The sequence below is a fragment of the Gymnoscopelus braueri genome (assembly GCF_963280865.1).
Source record: "Gymnoscopelus braueri genome assembly, chromosome: 17".
Taxonomy (NCBI): domain Eukaryota; kingdom Metazoa; phylum Chordata; class Actinopteri; order Myctophiformes; family Myctophidae; genus Gymnoscopelus; species Gymnoscopelus braueri.
In genome coordinates, this window is record NC_137617.1 from 45577925 (window position 1) to 45604316 (window position 26392).

At 40.2% G+C, this 26392-nt stretch overlaps 1 protein-coding gene across 1 annotated transcript in view; it reads right to left on the bottom strand.

Moving 5' to 3' along the window:
* Positions 1–396: 396 nt before the first annotated feature.
* LOC308105286 (GTPase IMAP family member 8-like) overlaps positions 397–26392 on the bottom strand; it is a 26533-nt gene continuing 537 nt past the window's right edge. Inside the window, exons 2-12 of the mRNA XM_080455934.1 lie at positions 23503–23578; positions 16631–16688; positions 15266–15341; positions 14723–14845; positions 12775–12960; positions 11758–12465; positions 10519–11223; positions 9891–10018; positions 4826–5501; positions 3856–4007; positions 397–3172 (exon numbers count right to left, since the gene is read on the bottom strand). Coding sequence (XP_080312060.1) covers positions 2999–3172; positions 3856–4007; positions 4826–5501; positions 9891–10018; positions 10519–11223; positions 11758–12465; positions 12775–12960; positions 14723–14825 — 2832 coding nt within the window. The 5' untranslated portion in view covers positions 14826–14845; positions 15266–15341; positions 16631–16688; positions 23503–23578 and the 3' untranslated portion in view covers positions 397–2998. The remainder of the gene's footprint in view (positions 3173–3855; positions 4008–4825; positions 5502–9890; positions 10019–10518; positions 11224–11757; positions 12466–12774; positions 12961–14722; positions 14846–15265; positions 15342–16630; positions 16689–23502; positions 23579–26392) is intronic.

The window sequence follows — 26392 nt, forward strand, 5'->3', positions numbered from 1 at the left end:
CAAATACCTCAAAATTGTACTTAAGTAAATGTACTTAGTTACTTTCCACCACTGCCAGCAAGAACCAAATATCTAATTTAGTAATTAGGAGTGTTCCCATGAATAAACATGCTGGTTTAGGAAAGTGTCAGTGGTCTCAAATTTAGGTGAGGTGATAAGTAATATATAGAGCTACAGGTACTACAGGACCTTGCACCACATATTAACTGTTTTCAGTAGCTATGAAGGACACGGAAATACATTTCACTGACCATTTCTGGTGGACTAGACATTTAACATATAGGCTGGAACCAGAATTTTCAATCTCTTTTAATATATAATGTTGTAATGACTGGCATTGAAAAGGCTTGGCAACTTCTCTCATTTGAAAACATGTTTTTATTGTAATAACGGCACATATCATTTCTTAATTAAAAGCTAATGCCAACCAATGTCCTATACTACACCTCTTCATTACAGGACTGGCTTTTCAAATGAAAGTGGTTCCAAAAAGAGTCTCTTCCAACCGAAAGGCTGAGCATACCTACAGTACTGTCACCACCCCTAACATCCATGGTTTGTAACCAATATTACACATAAATGGTACAAAATAAATGGCAAAATGGAACATGAAACAACGATAAACTCATACATTATTGCCTAACTCAAATAGCAATGCAACAACACAACAATAAACCATAAAGCTATATAATATCTGGAGGAAAGGACAGAAAATCCCCGCCCACTCGTTTCAATGAAAGTTGCTCACCCAGCGCATACGTCTCTATAGGGACACCCTACTTCCGGGTATTCGCTGAGTCACTGAGGTCATAACAGCATGCTCAGTATTGTCCTTTATGCCAGTGGTTCTCAACCTGGGTGTCAGGACCCCCAGGGGGGTCCCCAAATTATTTTGGGGGGTCCCCAGATGATTAGCTTAATGTTCAACATAGTTTTCTCACTCAACAGTAAACAAACCAACATACAGTATAAGTATCTTCACATTTCTAAAGTGATATGACAATTTAAGGCCTTTTAAGACCTTTTTAAACAGTGTCAACACTCATCTTTTATGTACTTTAATTACATAACATAAACCGTGGTTGTAAAAAACCAAAGTTGTTCTTTAATACCTCTATTAATCATCAAACTACGCTATCAAAACTGGTCGAACATTGATATGTTGATATGTCAAAAAAAGAAATTGAAAATCGCTTTGCGAGGCGTTGTGAGCTTGTAGATCGTCTATTTTCACACTATTTATCTGTGGAACCGAGTCAAACTAAATGTAATGTCTCAACTCCGCTTTATGCCAGTGGCTCTCAACCTGTGGGGGTCCCCACACGATTTTTGGGGGGGTCCCCAGATGACAGTGAAGTGACAATTTAAGGACTTTTAACCTTTTTTATACCTATACAAAAAAAAAAAGACTATATACTATATACATATACTGCATCAAAGGTAATCAATAAACTACACTATAAAAACTGGTCAAATTGTCAAATAATATAAGAAAGAGGCAAAAAATTTGAAAATAGACAATCTACAAGCTCACAACGCCTTTTGAGAACGAGTTGAGAGCTTGTAGATTGGCTATTTTCACAATATTTATCTGTGGAACCGAGTCAAACTAAATGTAATGCCTCAACTCTTACAATTCCAAGTGCTTGTCAGGGTTGGGGGGTCCCCAGTTCAAATTTGATAATTTTGGGGGGTCACGGCCTGAAAAGGTTGAGAAACACTGCTTTATGCGTCCGTGTCAAAAACTACCTCCATGTGCAAGCCCGTGAGTCGAGCCCATTGGTCGTAGCCTGGGACCAGACGAATCTGCGAGTGCAAAAATAAATTGCACTCTGGGATTTGGGTCTGGCACCGCTCCATAGAGAATCCATTTCCTGCTCCAGAAGACGTGGGTAACCAATCAGGGCCCAGTATTCGAATATGGGAGACTGTAATTGGTAGTTGGTTTGTAGGTCTAACCAATTGCGTTGAGAGTCATTGTTTTGATCCCGCCCCCTTGGAAAAAAAACTTCCTCATAGAAGCACCAGACTCATATCCACGCAGTGATATAGTCTGTCTACGCCAGGCTACATTGGTCGAGCCCTTTTCGTTAGTTCATGTAGTGGACCCAAGCTGGAGATCTTTGCTTCAAAAAGGCCTGGGGGTCTTGCAATAGACAATAACTGTAGTGTATACCCTGAAGCATGCTGGGAAGTCTGTCTTCATCACATTGGCACACCCTGGGACTCTACAAGGCCCCCACCTGAGGGGTTTCACTGTCCCCAGTACCCCACACACCTAAAAATGTCCTGGAGGTGCTGAGGCACATGTCTCCTTCGCTTATCCAGCCCTGGAGGCCCCGGTGGTCTCGGAGGTTTGGGGGTCCCAGTGTGAAGGTCATTATGATGGGGAGGGGGGGGGGGCGGAGGTCTCCGGCATCTACCTGGTTCTATTCTATGCTGGCGAGTTGCAGTCAATGGAAGACTACCTTATGACCATGGTTCAATCATGCCTGCTGCAGCCATCTCTTGGCTTGATCTGTGGATCAACATATCCAAGCCTTTGTGATTTGGGGGCATGGGTCCCGGGTTGGAACTGTGATAGAGTGTCCCGTGTTGATGAGGGCTTACGTTGGACAAGAACTACTACTCAAAGTGTCTAAGCAGAAATGCAGTAAATACCGTCCAAGAAACGTACTTTGAGGCTGTGCAGATCTGTTTACATTCCATGGGCATGAACACTGTGTCATGATTGGACGAAAAAGACAGCTTCCTGGGGGAATACATACAACGGAAGTCCCGCCCTATAGGCAATTTCAGCTGAAGTTCTTTACCAGGCTTTACTCCTTGTCATATGACGGAAAAGTCCGGGAATGAGGTTAATGAGGGCTTGGCACCGAACGCCATTCAGGTCACAGTTCACGTAGCCTATAGCTCTTCAACTTCAGTAGGTGGTCAGTGGGAGGGTTAGGAAGGCTTGGCGGCAGTTGGCTCACCGTGTCGCTACTCTGTACGTAGTTTAATGATTGGGGAACCGAGGTTGTGCACGTTCGCGCCAGTTGTCCTGGTGCTGAGGGACAGCGGGAACTGAGGCTCGGCAGTTACGTTCAACATGTCCCCGTCGTCCACATCGAGAGCAGGTGCCCGTCCGGGTCTGCTGTCCCCTCCACTGTCCCATCGGTAGCTCTTGTTTCTGGAAAAGAGAACAGATATTAGGCCTACTGTTTTTACAATGGTGGTTAATGTGATGTTATGAGACATATGTCAGATGTGATTTGTCTGACATGATTCGTAGTCTTTGTTTTGGGTAAATTATTTTGTTGCAATGATAGTTATTTGCTGTATGTTCTATTTATTTTATTTTTCTCTAATTGTGTCTCCTCTCTTCTTTTGTCTATGGACAGCTTCTAAGAGACAGTTATTTCAAGCTCCAACCTACTTAAATAATTACTACAACTGTTTCCCTTAAAGCGGCAAAGTGGCATGTAATTTATTTATTTTATGAATAAAATGTAACTTTGTCCAATCTGTATGGTAGAATATGTTAATACAATATAACTTACACAATGGGGGGGTTGTATTTTGTCTCCCTGCTCTTCTATTCTAGACATTTAGATTGTGTCAAAGGTCATGTCTCACCTAGACACAGGATCTGACACAAATTTTGACCTGATGGTCAAGATTAAATGGATCCCCTGAGCAAGCATTAAAGCTCTATTAGCTCAATGGTAAAAATGTCAGCATTTGCACAGGAAACCGGGTTCAAATCCACGGTAGAAAATAAAGGTTACAGCTTTAATGAAATAAATAAAAATGTAAAGGTGTGCGATTGATGTCAAACTAAAGTTTCATCTATGAAACATCTTCATCTCTCACATCAGAGCCTGCCAGACTGGGAGCTTCACTCATGGTGTCATATCCCGAAGAGGACGGTATTGATCCACGCTGTTCCTTCAGCCATTCAGAAACCTTGGCAGGTGAACGGTGGTATGAACTGCTTCCTGTTTCAGATGGCGTTCCACCACTCACTGGAACAGAAGACAACAGAGAACAAGACATTTACAATGATAATAATAGAAGAAAGAAGAAAAAACTGCAACTGATTATATATATATTTTTTTTTTCTCAGTTCACATACTCTATTGCCTAAAGAGGAATCTTAAAGGACCACTTCACCCATTTTCAACCTATCTTCATGAAATTGGTCCTCACTAATGCTCATAATAACGTTAGGGGCAGCGGTGGCCTAAGAGTTAGAGGAGCACACTTGTCGCCGAAAGGTTCCCGGTTCGGTTCCCCGTTCGATTCCCCGGACCGACAGGAAAAATCTGGGTGGGGAAGTGAATGGCCACCACTCACCACTAGCTCAAGTGCCCTTGAGCAAGGCACTGAACCCCATACTGCTCCAGTGGAGCTGCTCAGTGACCAACATTATAAGTTGTACTGTTTTACTGGTCAGCTCCCAGGTTTTAATGTGTGTGTGTCTACAGTATGTGCAGGGCGTTGATGGAAATGAGCATTTGTGCTCAGCTACCCTGAGTAAATAAAGAACAAAACAAAAGACAAAATAGCTGATCTACAAGCTCACAACGGGCGCTTGTGAGCTTGTAGATCTGCTATTTTGTTTTAAAATATTGTATATTGTAACATTTTTAACACTAATATTTTCATATGGGGGTCCCTGGCACACAATATTGTCAGATGGTAGTTTGTGGCCAAAAACATTTCCAAGTTGGTTGAATGTAAACAGCTCAGTAAAACACTGTGTGGGCTGAAATGATAACAAAAAAAAGTCCTGGGGACTTCCAAACCACTGTTGTTGCAGATCAATTATAAAGATACTCACTACTTGGAGGAAGGTGTAGTAGGCTGTCCCTTCTCCTCCTGGCAGCTGGCAGGGTTGGTTCTTCTAGCTCCTTCACCACAAACTTCAACATCCTGTCTATCAGCTCCTCCTCTCTCTGCTTCATTTCTTCTTCCAGGCTGTTCCGTTCTTCGTCTGTCAATTTTTCTTTCAGACTTTTGAACGGTGTCATCTCTAAAGGTTCATAGTGTCCTCTGTTCCTCGTCACCATGTCTTCTATTTTCTCCATCAACTCTTTTATCTCTGAAATGTTCAACTCGAAGTCTAGAACATGGTATCTGTAGCCACATTTCTCCAGGAGCCACATCAGAGGTTCTCCTTCAGACACTATGTACTCCTCAACATGTTTCCCTCCCAGCCAGTATCCCCATGTGAACAGAACCAGAGCGTGTCTCCAGACTCTGTCCCCCAGCAGCTCCATGTGTTCCTCCACTGATCTCCTGTCATCTTCAGAGAAACTGGACCTGACAGGAACAGGCAACAGGACAGCGTGGGGTCCAGGAGAACACAGAGTCACACCGTGTAGAAGGACGTCTTTCATCTTCTGTGATGGAGGTGTAGTCGACCAGTCTGGACAGATCACCACACTCACATTTCTTTCAGCAACTCGTCTCTGTTGTCTGACACATTCTGTCAGTTTAGTCTGTGTTTTAAACTCCTGGAATATGAGGTTTATACTGTATGTCAGTCATAGTAATCAAACCCTTCATTCTATGCTGTGAAGAGTTCCCTCTGAACCTTGACAGAATCAAGGGCTAGTACACACTGTGGGATATTTGCTCCCATTATGCTGACAGAGACCTTTTTTGGCACTCGCCGACCAAACTCCCGATCTGATGCAGATCGGGCTGTGATCGCCAAGGTTTTGTTCTGTGTGTGTGTGAAAGGCTCTGGGAGAGGATCTGCCCGCGATAATAGCGCTCGGCGATGCCTTCCCGAGTGTTTCTAGATATCTAGCAGGTTTGATATTTGGCTGTGTGTGAGAGAGAGAGAGAGAGAGAGAGAGAGAGAGAGAGAGAGAGAGAGAGAGAGAGAGAGAGAGAGAGAGAGAGAGAGAGAGTGTGTGCGCGTGTGCACGTGCGTGTGTGTCTCTTAACAGTGTTGCCAGATTTTGTGAGAGAAATAAGCAACCAGGTCTATGAAAACAAGCCCAACAAAAGCGACTATGCCACATGAGCACTTTAAACCTATATACAAATACATTGGATATTTGATAGCCAATCTACAAGCTCACAACGCATCGCAGCTATTTTCAAAGAAAAATCTTGGAAATTGTGGAATATTTTTCAAATCCACACAACATATTTGGCAACAAATCCACACAACACATTTTCAGAAGGGGGGGTGGGGGGTCTGCGGACAAATACATATTATGTGTTGTTTAAACCACTGGTTTAAACAACATTAGGAAACAAGGCCAAATAAGCAACTACAGTTTAGAAATAAGCCCCAAAAAAACACAATCCGCAACTACCAATCTTTACAAGCAACTCAAAGTCGCCTATAATAAGCGGACATGGCAACACTGTTTCTGAGTTGCATTGCGCACTTTTAAGCTGGTTGACTTGTTTTTTTAATTGAGAGAGAGAGAGAGACATACAGAGAAATAGATAATTATTTAATGTCAATCAATAGCGTCCTTTCTCGGTCTCGTGCATACATCACGGGAGCCTTGCACGTTTTTGTGAGACGTCGGTTAAAATGAAATGGAATTAAAACAAATGTATGTATCGGCTCTTGATAGCATCCTAGTGAACGCAGTGCGTGATCCCTTGTCGGCAATCGTATAGTGTGAAAACCACAACGATATATGACAGCCGATTTCAAGACAGAGACTCATAGTGTGAAATGCTTAAGATGACTCCCCGTCCCCGACCACTGTAAAAGTCCTACAGTGTGTACCTGCCCTAACTCACTGACTTTATCTCCTTGACTTTGTCTAACAGTGTCACAGGAACACTACACAATAAATAAATAAACAAATAAGTAATACAACAGTAATGGAATATTATGGAATAACCTAAATATATCTGAAGATAGTTAACAATCACAACCAGCATAGACAAATCTAAGTTTGTTTCATGCAAATGTAATGAAGCTACAATAAAGTATTCTTATCTTTTGAAATGACTGTAATAGAGCACCGAAGTCTGACATCACTGCCACTAGAGGGCGCTGTTCCACGGGTTCGTGGCTTTATTTTTTGTGTTGAAATCCCCATTTGGGAATCTTAGATCACGTCATAAGAACTGTGTTCCAAACATAAACACACCACCCTGGCGTTTTGTCAGGGGGGTGGCTCTGCATTGTTTATGATATTCATTGTCTCCGCCAGGCCGAAAGGCATGGCGAGAGAGTATGTTTTACCCTCCGTCCGTCCGTGTGTGTGTGTGTCCGTCCTGTCTGTGTGTTAGCAGCTAATCTCCGGCACCGTTGGCCCGGTCACTGCGAAACTGTGCACACACACTCCCTGGATGCCAATTCAGAACCTCTTTTCACATGGGCCTGTTATAGCGCCACCTGGAGGCCGATTTGTGCAAAACTTTTTTTTTTACATTACTCCTACAGATTTTATCCAAACGTCATGCAAATCGGTACACAGTATCTCTATAGTCATGTGATCAACACGGATCTGTCCGATTTCCCATATTCCATCCTCATTGGCTAAGGTTCGCTTCCAAAATTTGCAGGATTGGTCCGTTTTGAACAAAATGCCTCAAATCATGAACGCAGCTTGCGATTTCCGTGAAATTTCACAAACACATTCCCACTAGGCCAAGGAAGAAATGCCACCCTTTTTCAAATTGAATTAATTCTGCCTTAAAAGTCTTAAGAACTACTACTTCCGGGTCTGAAATCACTGTCCCCACAGCAGCCGTGTTCATGGGAAATGTAGTCTTTGGGTTGTTTGACTCGTTTCTAGTGTTTATATTGTGTTACTCTTTGGGTAAATGTGTACATTTACACCTTCAGTCGATGCTTCATATCCATATGAGTAAAAACGCCAGGGTGGTGTGTTTATTTTTGGAACACAGTTCTTATATGAAGCGATCTAAGATTCCCCAATGAGGATATCAATACAAAAAGTAAAGCCATGAACCTGCGGAAAGCGCCCTGTAATGGCAGTGACGTCAGGACTTCGGTGCTCTATGACTCTTTTTTAATTTGAGAGGGAACATTGTGTGTGTATTGATCATTGACAGTTAAATGGTCACATGATCTCTTAAACACTTATATAGTATGTAATACTTTGGCTATTCAAGAATAGAAGGGCAAGCTCACAACACGTCACTATGTGACAGTTTGTGACCTTGTAGATATGCTATTTCAAGAAAAAAAGGGGGGATTGTGAAAAATTGTGAACAATAACCCGTTTCGCAGATACCACCATCTCTGAAGTACCCGACTACATTGTGGGTATGCGCAAAGCATTCTGGCTTATGAAAGGTCCTCCCCTGCATATCTTTGCTTTGAGAGTCTCTGCACTAGTGCAATTCTCCGTGATGGCCAATTAGAAAAATCGTTTTGGATTATAAAGATGGATAGGACAGATCGATGCGCTGTTTACAAGTGAAACAATGATCGGCGACATCAAGCCAAGTAAGTGTAAATATATATATATATATATATCTGTAGAATTCTTGCTATAGATGCTCTTATCTTTAGTTAAGTTTTACTGCCATCACTGCTCACTCTGAGTCTGGATGGGTTTTTATTTTGATTCCGTTTGCATATATTATTGTTGTTATATGTATAAATAAAATATCACAGATTGATAAGTATTTATTATTGGTAGAAATGGACCAGCAAGGAAGCTTGTTGTGATATTTATTATCCATGGAGAAGGGATGGGAGCAATTAAGTTATGCTGCTTCTCACTCCTTTTTGAATATGCATTTTTATTTTATTTTACTGTTATTCTGAATTATTTGCTTTCATTTGTTATATTATTTTTTAAATGGCCTTATTCTAAATAAACAATTCAATTTAGTATATAGGCCTATTACTGTCAGAAAAAAGCAGCGCAAAGACAACTCAGGTCCAGTTGACCAGTGGTGGAAGAAGTACTCAGATATTTTACTTAAGTTATAAGTACTAAAATGTTCTCTTGTAGATCTGCTATTTTCAAATAGCCTAGGTATAAAATAGGTGGTTAATGGTAAAGTGGTTAATCTTTGATTTATAATATGTTAATTTATATCTGCAAAGTAACTAGTAACTAAAGTTTTCAAATAATTGTAGTGGAGTAAAGAGCACAATATTTGCCTTTGACATGTAATGGAGTAGAAAGTAGTGAAATTTGGAAATACTCCAGTAAAGAAAAAAATACCTCAAATTGTACTTAAGTACGATACTTGAGTAAATGTACTTAGTTACTTTACACCACTGCAGTTGACTGAGGGTTTAGTAAGTGGTTAATTTAGACTTGGAGACCAGCTGCTTTTTTTTTTTCACAACAAGCTTCCTTACTGGTCCAATAATCAATCTGTGATATTTATACATATAAAAACAATAATATATGCAAACGGAATCAAAATAAAAAGTAAGGGACATACACATACTGTATTGATCCATTCAGACTCAGAGTGAGCAGTGATGGCAGTAAAACTTAACTAAAGATAAGAGCATCTATAGCAAGAATTCTACAGAAATATATATTTACACTTACTTGGCTTGATGTCGCCGATCATTGTTGCACTTGTAAACAGCGCATCGATCTGTTCCACCCATCTTATATAATCCAAAACGATTTTTCAAATTGGACATCACGGAGAATTGCACTAGTGCAGAGACTCTCAAAGCAAGTATACGTGGGGGAGGACCTTTTATAACCCAGAATGCTTTGCGCATGCTCACAATGCGCCCGGGTATATCAAAGATGCAGGTATTTGCAAAACGGGTTATGTTGTGACACCAGGGTGAATGAACGTGGTAAAACAACATTAATGACAGCAGATACTTTCACATTATCATCAGAATTTTTTCTATTTGATATCTTTATGGTTTACGTTGAGGCCATTTATTAGAACATCACATTCATACTCACCTTGAATGGAGTTTCGGGAAACACAGTCTTCACAGTCTTCTGCAGTATGTAATTTCCAGCTCTGCTCCTCTGAAGCTCCTCTCCACCAGCCAACAACACCCTCACATCTGGTAGACTCTGATGTTTTCCTGACAGACACAATCTCTACATTAGTTCAGTTAAACACGATTTAAATATTTAGCACCTGGATTCAGAGATTGAGTTTTACAGCAGCCTTCATATTGTCACTGTCGGGTAGAAACCTTGTATATCCAAAACTGTTACTTTTCAGGAAATGGAAAAAAGAACCTGTGTTCCAATGGCTCCAATGTAGTTATCATTTAGTAATAGGCTCTTGGTAATATTATTCATTGGTTCAATATAACCACAGACAGACTTATATATAGGAAAATAGAGAACATAATCTGATCTACAAGTTCACATGGCACTACATAGCGACGTGTTGTGAGCTTGTACTGTACTTCTCACAACAATGACGATAGGTTGAAAAAGGGTGACGTTATCCTTTTTCTCCCCAATATAGTCATTATGCCAGCTACTTTGTCACTGCTCCACCCGAGCGCCCGTGAAGTTTTTGTTTCATAATTTACCAGTCAGTTTCATAAGGGGATTTATATATAAACATTACCTTCAAACAGAGCTTTCAGAGCTGTTCTTTGTATGTGGGTCCTGGTCATGAATGTCTGGACATGTTCCTCTACGATCCTCTTCCTCTCTGACACCTTCTCTGAAAGATCTCCATCAACTTCATAGTGTCCACCTCTGTTTCCTGCCACCATCTCCTCTATCTTCTCCAGCAGCTCTGTGACCTGAGTGTCATCTCTCTTCATAGTGTTGAAGACGTGATATCTGTTCCCACATTTGTCAACAAGCCAGCGGAGGTCTTCCCCTTCGGCCTCAATGTGCTGCTCAATGCTTGTGTCTCCAAGTTTGTCTCCCTTGGTGAACAGTACTGTAGTGTGACTCCACACGCTCTGTGACAAAAGTTCCATGTGTTCCTCTACCGCTACTCTCTGTGCTTTGGTAAATGCTTTATCAAGAGAAACCATCAGAAGAACAGAATGTGGTCCAGGAAGACAATGTGACACACTGTTCTGGATCTCCAGTTTGTCCATCTCTGAGGTGTCCTGCAGTGGACTGTTGTAGAGCCAGCCTGGTGACTCCACCACTGTCAGATGTCTCCCTGCTACTGCACGATGTCTTACCTCACACTGCACTGACCTATGACCTCCCTGACTAACTTTAAAAACACTTCCTCCCAGAATGAGGTTTCCTGCTGAACTCTTCCCAGACCACTCCCTTCCCAGCAACAGAATCCTGAGGTCAGTCAGTCCTGTCAGGGAAAAAATGGTTTACTTTTAGTTTGACACCTTTTTGTTTAACCACATTTTTAGTTTCTTAAAAAAAATCCCCAAAAGCCGATCTACAGGCAACACGTTGTGAGCTTATAGATCTGCTATTTTCACAGTTTGTTATAAGATAAAGTTTTGGTTTTAAATATTGCACTTAACCACTTCAACCCTATACTTAGTTGACTGGAGTCCCCTAGGGGATTATAGACCTCCTCCTTTTTTCGCTCGGCACTAGATATCAGCTATTTATGCCTAATGTTTGCCCCACGATAGGGATGTGGTTAAGCCCTATATACTCCATCATATGACAAATAGCAAAAATATCTACAAGCTCACAACGCGTCGTCATGCAACACTTAAATCAGTTATTGTCGGTATTTTCTGGAAGGTTTTTCTTTTTTTTAGGGACACCAGCGTTGGTGTATTTAAAAAAATATGCCAATATGATCTCCTCACATCAGAACAATGCAATAGATTAGCAAAGAGTCACTTTAACAAAGTAAAACAAAACATACCCATATGTTTTGGACGTCCAGTTGTTTGTTTCTGAGCGTCTGCCCTCCTTTGTTCTGCTCTTCTTCTGATAGTTCTCTCCATCTCCTTCAGTTCCTCTGAGACATGTTTTTCTGTCTCATAGTGACAACCATTATTAGTCACCATCTGCTCTATCTTCTCTAGCAGCTGTGTGACCTGACTTCTATCTCCTCTGTCAGCAATGTTAAGAACATGGAAGCGACCTTCACATTTATCGGTAAGATAACTTAATTGATGGTCAGATCTAATGACATCAGCCATCTGCAGAAGTGACTTATTGTTATTCGTTACAGTGAACACCATAATAGTGTGTGTCCACACTCGATCACCGAGGAGACATCTCAAATGCTCCTCTGCTGACATCCCTGTTCCTTCAAATGGGGGGCGGTCTAATCTCATCACTAGGACAAAGACATGGGGACACAGATTCAAACTCTGTTGGATTTCTAACTGAGTCAGTTTTGGGGTCAGATCTAGGGGACATGTAAATCTCCATCCTGGAGTGTTGACCACAGTGACCTGTCTACCAGACACTACCGCTTGTCTCATGACACTCTTTTTTGTTTGTGTGTATGTGTCAAAAACATCTCTTCCCAGGATGATGTTTCCTACTGAACTCTTTCTGCAGCGTGCTCCTTTTCTTCCCCCGATCAGAACAATTCTCAGTTTTATCGAGTCGCTGTTCTTTCCTGGTTGGAAAAATAAGTATAATATTCATAAAGATCACAAATGTGACTAAACCAGTATCAGCTTGTTGGCTTCATTTGTTTAATAGATATACGCTATAATTGACATATATTGTTACAGATATTATCTCTAGATTTCATTAGATTTAAATATCAATTTACATTTTTATTCGCTAGGGTTAGGGCTTAACACAAGAGTTAGGGCTCAACGGTAAGAGTACAATTCATGCCACAAAATCCATATTCGAGCAAATGGTGTGTTGTAGCAGCAGGGGCGCAAGAGGGGGGAGGATTGGGGGGGTTGTGACATACCAGTTCCATGGGGACGGGGGGGCAGGGAGGCCCTGTCGTAGGCCTCATCCACGAGAGGGTCCACCAGGTCCACGTCGTAGAGCGGGTCGACCGTCTCCATCTGACCAGCCCAACTCAAGGCCGGTGATGGTGCACGGAGCGGCCTCGCCGCGGCCTCCGTCCGATCACTGGAGCCTTCCCCCGGATCTGGGAAAAAATTTAAACTTCCAATGATGAGCAGAATCACAGATATCTGTCTTAGGTAGCAACACTGCTGTTATTTCCACACCAAAAGTAACTCATCTACAAGCTCACATCGCTTTGCACTGTTGTGTTGTGGGCTTGCAGATCTGCTACTTTCTTTGCTGCGTAGCACGGGGTCCTAAAACAGCTGTCTGAGCCAAGGAGGGTAAATTAAGGAAAGGACACAGACGCCATTTTCTCTATCCAGCAATTCCAGCAGGCAGATTCGTCGCACTGCGTGGCAAACTGCAGCCGGGAGATCGGTGGAATGCTTTGTAGTCAACGAGAGCCAGGCGGACCAGCTTATAAATAATCACTATTTCTTAAAGACTGAGACCTTTATAAAATGCTCTGTCCAAGAAAATAAAAGAAGACATATCATACATTGTTTTCTGCTGTGTTGCTTTCGATGTGTACACTGTATAATTTTATAGAGGTATCGAAAGAGCACAAAGTACGTTTATGAACGTGCCAAAGTATCGCAAGACTGTCCATCATTGCCAGTGTGACAACCAAATCTTGCGATACTACCGAGTCTGAAACGATACCTTCCGCTGTTTAAATGCCTCAATAAAATTACGTACTGTGCACATAAAAAAAAAACAGTTATTACAAAACAACCTGTGATATCTTCTTTTATATTCCTGAAACGATTATATGACAAAGGTTATATGACAATCGTTCAGAAATAGTGTTTCTTCATGAGCTGGTCCAGCCGGCTCTCATTCACTGCAATGTTCTCATTCACTGCAAAATGACCAGCAGGCGGGAATGCGTCTATGAACGTGAAATGCTTTCAGATGTAAACAGAGAGCTGTAGTGGATCGGATGATGGAGGACATCAAACTAGATGTGTCTTTCATAGGGAACCTTTCACAAACTATCGAAAACAAAGAGTCAACAGTTGAGTCCATATCATGAAGCTGAATAGCCTACGTTGTCATCAATCATCAATGGTAAGACGAATCCGATGATTAATTGTCAATGACAACTATAATGGCAGTGTCTGCGTGTGTATAATCAGTAACAATTTACCATATAAAACGATGCCTTTTCATGGTAATTTTCAAGCCCACATAAGAGAGTAAACTGCCATGCTGTAACATTGCTGATAGGTATGTTTGCACCATGTAGGACATGCGTTTGTTTATGATTATTGATTATGTATTTCATGCTTTTTCTTTAGTTTTACGTTGAGTTAATAACGATTACCATCCCATCAACTCATTAGTTGGCTTAGACCTTATTGCCCAGCTGGGAATGCTACGGGTGGAGGGGGGGGGGGGGGCACTCTAATTTGTTCCCCCCCCAGTTCAAAATTGTCCTCTGCGCCCCTGAGAAGCAGTGTTGCACATACTCACAGGTTTGCATTTCACTTTTTCTGTTCACAAATGTTAATTGAAAACAAACAAGTAGGCCTACAAGTAGCCTACAAGCACAAACCACAAACCATTCGTTACAAGCACATTTTTACAAAACACACACACGCACATGAACCTTATATTCTTCTCGTACGATGAATAGCATCTACAAACCCACAGCTTGTAGACGCGTTGTAGAGCTTGTAGATATGCTGTAGAAGAGCTTGTGGATCTGCTATTTTTGAAACCTTTTGAAAAATATTTAAAATGTAGACCTTTGACAAGGGGGACTTGACACACACACACACACACACACACCACTGCTATAACCTGAACACCACACACACACACACATAATGTTTCACCTGCTGGCGTGCTGCTGGTAGTCTGAATCCCGCTCTGCAAAGTGTCGCTCTGCGTTGCTGCCTCCATCAGCTCTCGCTGTCTCTCTGCTGTCGTTTCCTCCATTTGGAATGCTTTGTAGCCTACTAGAAAAGCTCCAAATTAACTTTAATACATTTTTGTCTCCCGTAGCAAGCCAGACATGATTATAATTTTTTTTACATTAACCACTTCAACCCTAGCATCCCTTTTCTGAGGAGAACTTAAGCCAAAAATAGCAGATTGAGCTTGTAGATCGGCTATTTTTGGCAAAGAGTTATAGGTGTAGAGGGAAAAAAGAGCAGCAAAAGTTTATCTGAAACACAATTTTATACAATATAGAGGGGGTCCCTGCTTCATCTCTCTCTCAGCTAGGGGGTCCTTGGCCTGAAAACGTTGAAGAGCACAGGCCTATAACAATTTTGGTCATCAGTGTTAAGAATAAATTTATCGGCCAAACACTGCAGACTTAAAATATGAACAATTGAAACAGGTGATGATCTATTATTCCATCTACAAGGGCTTACCTAATCAGACAGCATGCATGTGAGGCCTTGGGTTGTTCCACATGGTCTTCAATGCCTCACTGTTGGTGCGTCTGTCCTGTTTTACAGTGATGTCAAAGGTCAGGGATGTAAAACCATTTATTCAAACCCCCCACCCCTACATCAGAGCATTTTGATCTGCCCACTGCCCACTAGTGGGTGTCAGTGTGCTCATTTGCTTTTTTCCAAATTCAATTGGACATAAACATATACTGTAAGAGTTCATACAGTACATTCATACAGTAGACCATTGGGTCTTCAACAAGAGGTCCGGGACCCCTAGGGGGTTCTCAGAGTCACTACAGGGGGGCCGCCAATCTTTGTGTGATAAGAACAGGGGGGGGGGGGGGGTTAAGCAAACCTAGTACAGAGTCAAAGGTCAATTTTACTAAAGGGTAAAGGGTAAACTTAAGGGTTCAAGTGGTTAAATATCTTCAAATACACATTAGCATTAATCAAACAATAGAAAAGATAATGTCTAAACAAACAAAAAATGATGATGATGCAGGCAAACAAGTCTATGAAGCTATCTATGGAATCTATGAAAATGTTTAATCAGAAACACAATTTTATACAATAAGTAGTGGGGTCCCTGCTTCATCTCTTTTTCAGCTAAGGGGTCCTTGGCCTGAAAAACATTGAAGAGCCCAGCAGTAGAATTCTTTGCAAAATGCTACATTTGAATGCTTGCATGTTTTATTTGATGTTGTATTCAAATAGGGTAGGTACACCTTTTCGGACCATTTTAAGATGCTCTACTCGTTTACTGGAATGTACTGTACTATACTTGTTTGTTTAAAATACACTAAATCAACTAAACTAAACAAATTAGACAGTGAAGATTACCATCGCTTCTACAATCTATTATAGACTGCTAATTCAAACAATGCAAAGATAGGATAAGTCAATACTTTATGATTCATAAAGGCAAAATTATGAAACAATAATGTAAAGCAAATATTTATGGGACTTAAAATACTGATGACAGCACTTGTGTTTCATGTGTGTGGCACACATGAAACACAAGTTGTGATTTCAGTTCTTTATTTATTTTTCTCAGTTCACTGTTGGCTGGAAAAATCTAGTCAAATGATTTGTGGTTTGTCCACAATGAGTTCCCTTTCTTCACCATCTTCTGCATGGTTGCATAAATCAACATACCCCATATATCTGACTGCAGATACATCCTCATACACAGGACAGCTGGATTGTCGTACATTAAAACATTTACAGCTGCTTTTCTTTACTGCCTATTCTGCCAGTGAGTTTCTCACAATCGCTACTTCATATCTTAGAATGCTGTCCACATTATTACATTATACTAATGTTGAACAGTGTGAGACAAACCTGAGAGTAGAGGGCTGATTACACCTGGTGATGATGGTACAGTACATCATCACCACAGCTGTAAATGAAATGGGAAATATTGTCATTTATTAAAGGACAAGAAGAGCTCCACACACTGTAGCTCCCTTAACCCATTAAGACCGGGATCTGTGCCATTTTAGATGTTAGCATTGGCTATTCAAAAATAACAGATCTACAAGCTTGTGACGCACTGCGAGCTTGCACATCTGCTATGTTTGTGGTTGAAATATGTTGAATAATTTTTTCTTTTTTAACACAAATCTTCTCTTCTGGGGGGTCCCTGGCACAAAACATTTTCAGATGGGGGGTCCACGGCCAAATATATATCTATACTGATATATCTATTACTGATACTGACAGTTATGCAACCCCATAAGTACATGTACAGTATAAGAAGCTGCATGAATATGAAGCTCAGGTTATCTCACACACACACACACACACACACACACACACACACACACACACACACACACACACACACACACACACACACACACACACACACACACACACACACACACACACACACAGTGGTTCCCAAACTGGAGGTCGGGAGTCGGGACCCCCATGGGGTTCCCAAATAAATGGGATGTATTGATTTTCTGATTTGCAACCTGAGTCCTAGAGATTATATTCTATTGTACTTTACAGTGCATATCTAGACCTACATGTATTTCAACCAGCTCAACAGATCAACAGATTCTGACAGGGATACAAAGTTTGCAACATTCTGTTGTTGCAACATTCCATCATGTGTCACTAGAGGGCGCACATTAACCACCTCATATCAAGTCATAAGAGTGAGTTGACTGACAGCTCAGATGTGTCAACACTGACTCTACAGGGTTGCCATGTCCGCTTATAGGCAACTTTGGGCTTGTTTTTCTGTCAAGTTGCTTGTAAATGTTGGTAGTTGCGGGTTGCGTTTTTTTGGGCTTGTTTCCTAATGTTGTTTAAAGGGCAAAACCACTTTGGTTTGGGTTGTGTAGTCACCTTGCCATGATGTAACTCCAAAGGTGGACAAGAAATCAAAAATAATTGCTCCATTGATTAGAAATTGATAATTCAAAATATGCTCCTCATTGACTTACATTGTACGGTAAAACAGCTCTCAAAGTCACTCTTTTAGCATGTTTTTTAAATAAAAATGTCAACTTCCTGTTGATTTTGCCATTTTTATTAGGAAGAAAACCCGGACTGGATCCGTGGATCCGGATCCGGATCTTCAAATAGTAAAATCAACAGGAAGTTAACATTTTTATTTAAAAAACAAACAATACTGGGTTTGGTGATGGTCTATATTGTCTGAATCAACTTTGTTTGCGTTTGTTTACGGGCTAAAAGAGTGACTTTGAGAGCTGTTTCACCGTACAATATAAGTCAATGAGGAGCATATTTTGAATTATCAATTTCTGATCACTGGAGCAATTATTTTTGATTTCTTGTTCACCTTTGGAGTTACATCATGGAATGGTAACTACGCAACCCAAACCTCTACCAAAGTGGTTTTGCCCTTTAAACCAGTGGTTCTCAAACATTTTCATGTCAAGAACCCCCAAATTAATATGTATTTGTCCGCGGACCACCCCATCTGAAAACATTTTGTGCCAGGGACCCCCATACCAGATGTGTTAATATGTTTAAAAGATATTCCACATTTGTCACTTTTTTTCAAGATTTTAGAAAATTATAGAACTACAAGTTCGACGCGATGCGACGCGTTGTGAGCTTGTAGATCGGCTATTTTCAAATACCCGATGTATGTATAGGTTTAAAGTGCTCATGTGGCCTATAGTTGCTTCTTTTGGGCTTGTTTTCATAGACATGGTTGCTTATTCCTCCCGCAAAATCTGGCAACACTGCTCCATGTTATGAAGATTCATCCCATTCAATCTATCTTTGTTTCAAATGCTTTGGACCAATTGTAATCAAGTTAGACATGTTAACAGTATCTTAAAGCCTCACTTTGTAACTTTTTTGAATGAATACAATGTCATTTTGTCCAATCTGTATGGTACAGTATGTTAATACAATGTAACGTATAGGAGTGGTTGTATTTTCTCCCTGCTCTTGAGACATTTATATGTCTCACCTAGACACAGGATCTGACACGGATTTTGACCTGATGGTCAAGATTCAATTTATGCCCCGATCAAGCAGGCAGGCTCTATTAGCTCAATGGTAAAAATGTCAGCACTTGCACAGGAAACCAGGTTCAAATCCAGGGTAGAAGAGGAAAGTTACATAGTGCTGCTTTAAACATTATATTTTCATATTAGGTCCATTTCATGTAATGTTGGATATTTCAGTACTTGAACTAAGCCAAACATTTTCCTCAGAGTGTTGGTTGCAAAATGACACCATTCCTGTCATCTCCAGAGTAGTATTGGTTGCTCTATACCCCAGAAAGTATAACAAGTGCTCCCAATTCAGAAAGCCAATGGGCTCTCTTAATGTAGGGGTCATGCCTATGTTCCCTCAGCCCTATAGTTCCCTCAACCCTATGTTCCCTCAGCCCTATGTCCCCCCATATCAATTTAGACCCTGTGTTCCCTCAACCCTATATTCCCTCAGCCCTACTGTATGTTCCCTCAGCATCACAGATGGCCCTGCCATAATGTGCTGTTGGTGTCACCTGTTGGGATCCCCTGAAGGAGGGGGGGCTGCCCTAGTTCCACTCGGGGTGTCACCCCAAAGGTCAGTCTGTCTGTATGTCCCGGGCATACCTCGGGCACCGTCCAACCGAACAACCTCAAACTTTACGAGAAACACAAGTCTCTGTGTGTTTGGCATAGTTCGGCTTCCCTGATTGGCCAACCCAACCCATCGGTTGTGGATCGTCAAAAACACTCGAAATAAGCTAAAACCGCTGGCAGCGGCGGATGAATTAATTAATTAATACCTGGCAATGAATGTGTTAATACCTTACAGCAAGCCCAAATACTTAAATGTTTAAAACGTGTCCCATTCCCATCAACTATTAATGTTTTTAGTCAGAAATCCCGGCCGTCAGTGACACTTAATCGGGGTTTCTACACATTTTCCATTTCAAAATTCCATACTTTCCAGATTCAAATTTCCAGAATCCTCTATTGATTCTTCAGACCATATTTGACATTCAAGTATAATGGCTACATGTAGATGCTTATTATGTAACAAAATAGTTTTAAAATCCAACTGTACTGTATGTTACATGTATGACCTATTATGTTGCCAAATAATTGCAAGATTGTAGCTAGGTACAATAGGCTCATACAATTCAATTAAGCACTGTAGTATTATGTAGTAGTATTTTTTTTAAATGTTTGCCTATAATGACATGACCAAAATAGGGACGCCACACTGAAAGTGGTTAACACTAAACGCTAAACCAGAGCAATGTTATTGGGATTTTGTCATTTAAATTTGAACTAACTATATACCTTCAACCCCTACAGTAACAGAAGGGATGTTCATGTACAATTCACCAGTGAACTAGAAAGGAGAACTAAAGTCTATTGACTTTGCTTTATTGGCTGTTAGATTAGGTAAATCATATCAACACTGTATAATAAATGACACTCCTACACAGAAGGTTTCTGTGTATCTAAGGCTAAAGGATACCTTTATAGCTTCCTTATCGTTTCCTTTATGGCTGTGATCGTTGTCATTTCAATAGACACTGTGACACATGTGAATAGACTGTGCTGCACAGACACAGAGCTTTTTTCCCAATTCATTTTCGATTCTTATTTATAAAAGAGACAAAAAATATGGAGGGTACAATAATATATATATATATATATATTTGTATTCAATAGATCATGGGACAATGAGTATACTGTAGGTAGCACTGCGCTAGTTAGTTTGCGTCCTCGTTGGCATAGATGTTTGACAGTGGAAACTCGTCAAACTTTCTGTGTAGGAGTGACTTTATTTATAGTCATTTATTATACAGTGTTGATAAAGCAATAAAGCAAAGTCAATAGACTTTAGTTCTCCTTTCTAGTTCTCTGGTGAAATGTACATGAACATCCCTTCCGTTACTGTAGGGGTAATAATAATAATAATAATAATAATAATAATAAGTGCTTACCGGGTAAGCACTTTATGTTATTTATGGAGATGTATGGGCCTTAAACACGGAACTCCAAACACTATTTGGGGAAGTGTCCAAGGAAGGCTGTCATAGATACTGAATTGTCATAATCAATCAAATAAATGTATGACAGTCTTGATCTAAGGCCAGGTTTCCTTTTGCAGAAAAGATAGCCTGTTCACTTTTCTCATAATTACCTGACTGCATGAATGTTCAAACACGTTTTTGATTATTTGTGATGCTATGTATATGCAATTCTGCAACGGCAGAAAATCTTAATAAAGGATTGGTTAACCTTAATAAGGCATTGTTCCCGCTTAAGACCTGGTAGATGCAAAACCTAAAGTTAAACTGTTAATAAGTGCATAGTTAACCGTTAATAAATGCATGATAAACTATGTTATAAAGTAACAACACAGCTTAATAAAGGTTGAACACTGACATGATAGGTAAGTTAAAGAGACTGAATAAATGTGTTTGTAAGGCTATTATAAACAACTTCAAGAGACTTAAGGCTTATATTTAAGTTGCTTGATTCAATATATATATTTGATATTCATTTTTATCATAACATAAACCAATTGTAACTCCATTTTAACCATGTTAGACTCAATTAAAACATGATATTTCCTGCTAATGCGTGAGGAGCCCTGTTTTTTCAATTACTTTTTTCATTTATTTTTATATATAATTTACATTTTGAAAAAAGAGAGATATATATACGGAGAAAACATGTCCCTCTCACGCATCAGGACAATATCAGTCACCAGAACCAAGGACGTGTTTTCAATTAATTTAACAGGGTTAAAATGTAGTTTGAAGTTACAATGGATTTGTATAGGAAGGGGGCATGTCTGATAAAATAAATATCAAATATCTAAATGCTGAATAAAGCAACATAAAAACGAAAGCCAGAGTAGACTTTAAAATCACCCCAAAAGTGTCTAATAATCTAACAATATACATGCTTACCACTGCTTACAATGTTATTATTAAGACATGTACTAGCCTTATTAACACATAAGGTTGATAAACATCTCAAAATTCTCTCGGAATTTAAAAAATCCCAAAAAGGGTAGCACATCCAAAGTTTCAATTAAATGGAGGACAAAGTACTCACATTTCCACTTTGGATGTGTACACTGGATTTTGGGTCTAGCACTCCACTGAGAAAACCCATTGTTGATGCGCAACCTCTTTTTCTTATTTGGTTAATAAACATCTTGGACTTAGTAAGTGCCTTATTAACTATGCATTAATGCTTATTATGACCTTTTAATTTAAGAATACATGTGTTTACAATGCTATTATTAACACATATAGAGCCTTATTAAATAAGGTTAATAAACATCTTATAAGTGCCTTATTAACTGTTAATTAATTCAATATTATAAACAATATATAGATTTTATATTTTTTAACATCTGATAAGGACAAAAAATGTTAAATTAACTTAATTAATGTTTGTTAATAGGATGTTTGTTTGAAGTGCTACTGGGCAGCTCCCAGGTTTTAACATGTGCATGTCTGTGTCAATGTGAAGCAGAGTGTTGCTGAAAAAGAGCACTTGTGCTCAGCATACAGTCATTGCCTATTGACTTTGTCGTTTTTTTTCTGGCATCTCATGCGTGTCACGCAGGACATGTGTTATTTCCACTTATTTCCACTCTGTGCCACTAGGGGCAGCAGCGGTCTACTGCCTGTCTGTCCGTCCACACTGCCTAGAGCTGCCTACAGTTACTGTATCCTCTCATAGGCCTACTTTACTTTACACTTTTGTATTATGTTTTGACACTTGCTTTGGAAAATGTAAACGTATTTTTTCTCATGCCATAGCTCATTTGAATTGACAAATTGTTTGTTTGTTTATTTCTGTGGTGGTGTTTCAGTGGCACTGATGAATAAAATAATTAAGCATTTTGAAATAGCCTAATGTTGCTATATTAAATAATTAAAATATATATTTAACTCTTAACTTCCTAGAAAGACAGAGAGATATCATGTCTGTTGCATACAGTACACATGTGACATTTATTACCTCGCGCTCCTGCATTAATAAATAAATAAAATAAAGTAACGGGCGTCAACGCTCCTATCTGCCCCTTTTAACCGTTATTTCGTTATTTCTATTAACCGGTTATTCTATGAAATATATTTATAAGATTTTCCATATTGCTGTCAAGTTTAGTTTAGTTTTATGATCACATTGTTATAATATAGAAACAATACATGACGAGGCACAAAGCTCTGTGCGGCTTTCATCATAAAGTTTAAAAATAAAAACTACGACATTAAACAAATATATTTAGCTCATCATCAGCTATATATTCTCAGTTATCTTGGCATATGCTTAAATTTTTTATAAGATGATTGGATCATCTGTGACAGCACGTTTAATAAACGTCGCATACTGTGGGTAAATAAAGGTAAAACATATGTATAACAATAATCATAAGCCTGAGACTCCAACATGTCAGACAACTTAGAGACTGCATCAGGTAGAGGAATACTGCACGGTGGGCATGTATTCCTGACTTGCTTTTTTCCCAAGTTGCGTGGTGCTTGCACAAGTTAAACATTGGCGAGCTATAGTAGTAGTTTGGTTCCGTTTAATAATATCCTTTATCTGTTTGTTCTTTACTGTTTGTCTTTGTTGTTGTGGTTACGGGTCATGTTCATCAGCATCATCTTATACTATTATAATGTACAGTCATACAGTTCTATTGTACAATGTAACACTATCAAACATGTGTTTACTGTAATTCCTCACCTGTCATTAATCCTGATGTCTGTCCAAGGTCCTTGTATGTAGACACTGAGTTGTAATTGATGACTTTGTAGTTGATCTGTATCACACAGTGTTAGATACAAGATAAACCTGATTAATACAATGGTTTCTATTTCCTGGAAAAAGTTGAGCTGGGCGGAGAGACAGAGAGAGAGGTTGCCAAAAATCCTTAGCCTACGCACATTCAGAACAACCAATCATGTCTCTATGATACACCAGCATTAGAAATGACATGAGAACATGAAAACAACACTCACATCGGCATGCAAATTTCATTCCGCATGTAATACTTCCTCCTATTTTATGCAGCCTATGTATGTCGTTTTATGTCCAGTCGGTCAGTGGTTCTCAACCTTTTCAGGCCACGACCCCCCAAAATAATCATATTTGAACTGGGGACCCCCACCCTGACAAGCAATTGAAATTGTAGGAGTTGAGGCATTACATTTAGTTTGACTCGATTCCACAGATAAATATTGTGAAAATAGCAGATCTACAAGCTCACAACGCCTCGCAATGCGAGGCGTTGTGAGCTTGTAGATCGACTTTCTTATATTATTTGACAATTTGGCCAACGTCTTTTTTTTTAATTAAAAAGGTCTTAAAAGTCCTTAAATTGTCACTTCACTGTCATCTGGGGACCACCCAAAAAAAATAATGTGGGACCCCCCTGGGGGTCCTGACCCACAGATTGAGAACCACTGCCCTAGTCTCACACACCAACTCACAATGATTGTGCAATCACACTGCTGCAGTTGTGGCTCAGAGAACAAGCTAAAAAATACATTCCTCTTAATGAGATATCTGGTTTTGTTCATATTTATATCTTGAAATGTTTGTTGTCTTTCAAAGATTAAGGTAGAGTCAGTCAAACGCCATGTGTCCAGGTACAGTATGCAAACTCATTTGCATACTGTAGGCTACCTGGACTTTGCATTTTCAGTATGCAAACAGTATAGATGGGTTTCCCGTTGGTAAACATGAGAGGATGATGCGCGCGCAGTGGAGGGAAGAGCCTGTAGAGGGCGCTATTACCCGCAGCATCTCTGGCCATAGTACATTGATAAAATAAATGGTCTTCACCGGGTTTAATGAAAGTAGATTAAATGATGCAGTTTGTAATATCTTCTTTACTCAATAAAAATGATTTGTCGGAAGTTGGATCTGTCTGTATATAATAGCAGCATTATGCCTATTATGCCTATAATAGCAGCATTATGCCTATCTAAATCCCGAAAATAACAATAGAGTGAATGGCACTTCCGGGTCGTTCTACCTCCCGCATGCGCAGATTGCACACTCTGCTCTGTGATGACGTCGCGCGGAAACCCATCTATAGTCTGACTGATGATGAAGAAGATGGGTGGGAGTCTGGGAGATCATTACAATGTGAAAGAAGATACTTTCTGGGGGATTGTTTGCCCCGCCCCCAGCTATTAATTTCTATGAAAGTTGCTCACTGGCGTTTGAAGCACCCGGCAGACTGCCGGAAGTATAACATTGGGTCCATTGGTCTACACTCTGATTGGGTCTGTCTGCCGGAAGTATCAATATTGAGTCGAAAAGGCGTGTCCATAGAGTTCTGAGCAGGCGCACAAACATTTTTTTTTTTTTTTAATGCGGAAGTGTTGCATTCTCAGATTGACCACCAGGCGACGACCGCTTCAATAGAGACACACGGCCGGAAGCGGAAGGCCTACAAATTCACGCCCACTTTTGAGACAGCGCCGCTACTCGAGGTCCGAACGATGAACTGCAGCTCTCAATGCAATCTCTATGAGAGGCATTGTAAAATACCGTAATTTCACTGGTTAACTACTGAGGCTGTAGCGATTTTTTTTGTGTTCTAATAAAGTGTCCCATTTGTTTAATTTATCCTTTTTAATGTCCCATATCTGTCATCTCGATATACTACCCACAATATACTATAATATACTCCATCAGTATGTCAAAACCGCTAGCATCGGAGATCCAGAGTTTAAGTGGTCGCTTGGTATATACGTCACGGATGCATCCCTTGAGGTTTTCAATACCCAGAAAACTGGCAAAAGTGGCCGTTTTCAAGATCTTTTGGTCGTTATCTCTGGAACAGAAGGTGCAATCTGCTCAGTTCAAAGCTTGTTGGATGCGTGACTTTGAGGACATTAAACACGCAATGACACCTTTTCGGGTTATTTGTTTTTTTTAGGGGAGGCGAGATCTTAGTTGGACAGGCGACCGTCTGTCCTGCCTCTACAGTCGGTACGCCACTGGTCGCCGCTCGGCGCTCGTAAAGACAGTGATGTCACTGAAATGCGACAACTTGTCTGTCTGCCGTTTACCCCCTGCTGTGTTAACATTATGGGCAACTCGTTAAAGTGGCAAATTAAATGTGAAACACATCAACTATTAAGAAAACAAGAAGATATGTTGACAAAGACACTCCATACATTTGGAAACATATTTTTATTTAAATCAATATCGTCTTCAGTTAATGCAGGATCATTTTAAAAGTAGGCTAACTCTCATATCCTCTCATAGGGATTGCATTGGTAGCTGCAGTTCATCGTTCTAACGAGTAGCGGCGCTGTCTCAAAAGTGGGCGTGAATTTGTAAGCTTTCCGCTTCCGGCCGTGTGTCTCTATGTTCTACTGCGGCTCTGGGGGCCTGACCCTAACCCTAGCTAATCATTTGGGGATAATAATCTTATACCGATTTTACTAATGTTTTCGACCTTGAACCCTCCCCTCCTCATGTCTATGATAGATTAAACCGCTTCTCAAATGTTTTCATGTCAGGGGACCCCCAAATTAATTATGTATTTGGCTGCGGACCATGGTGGAAAGTAACTAAGTACATTTACTTAAGTACTGTACTTAAGTACAATTTTGAG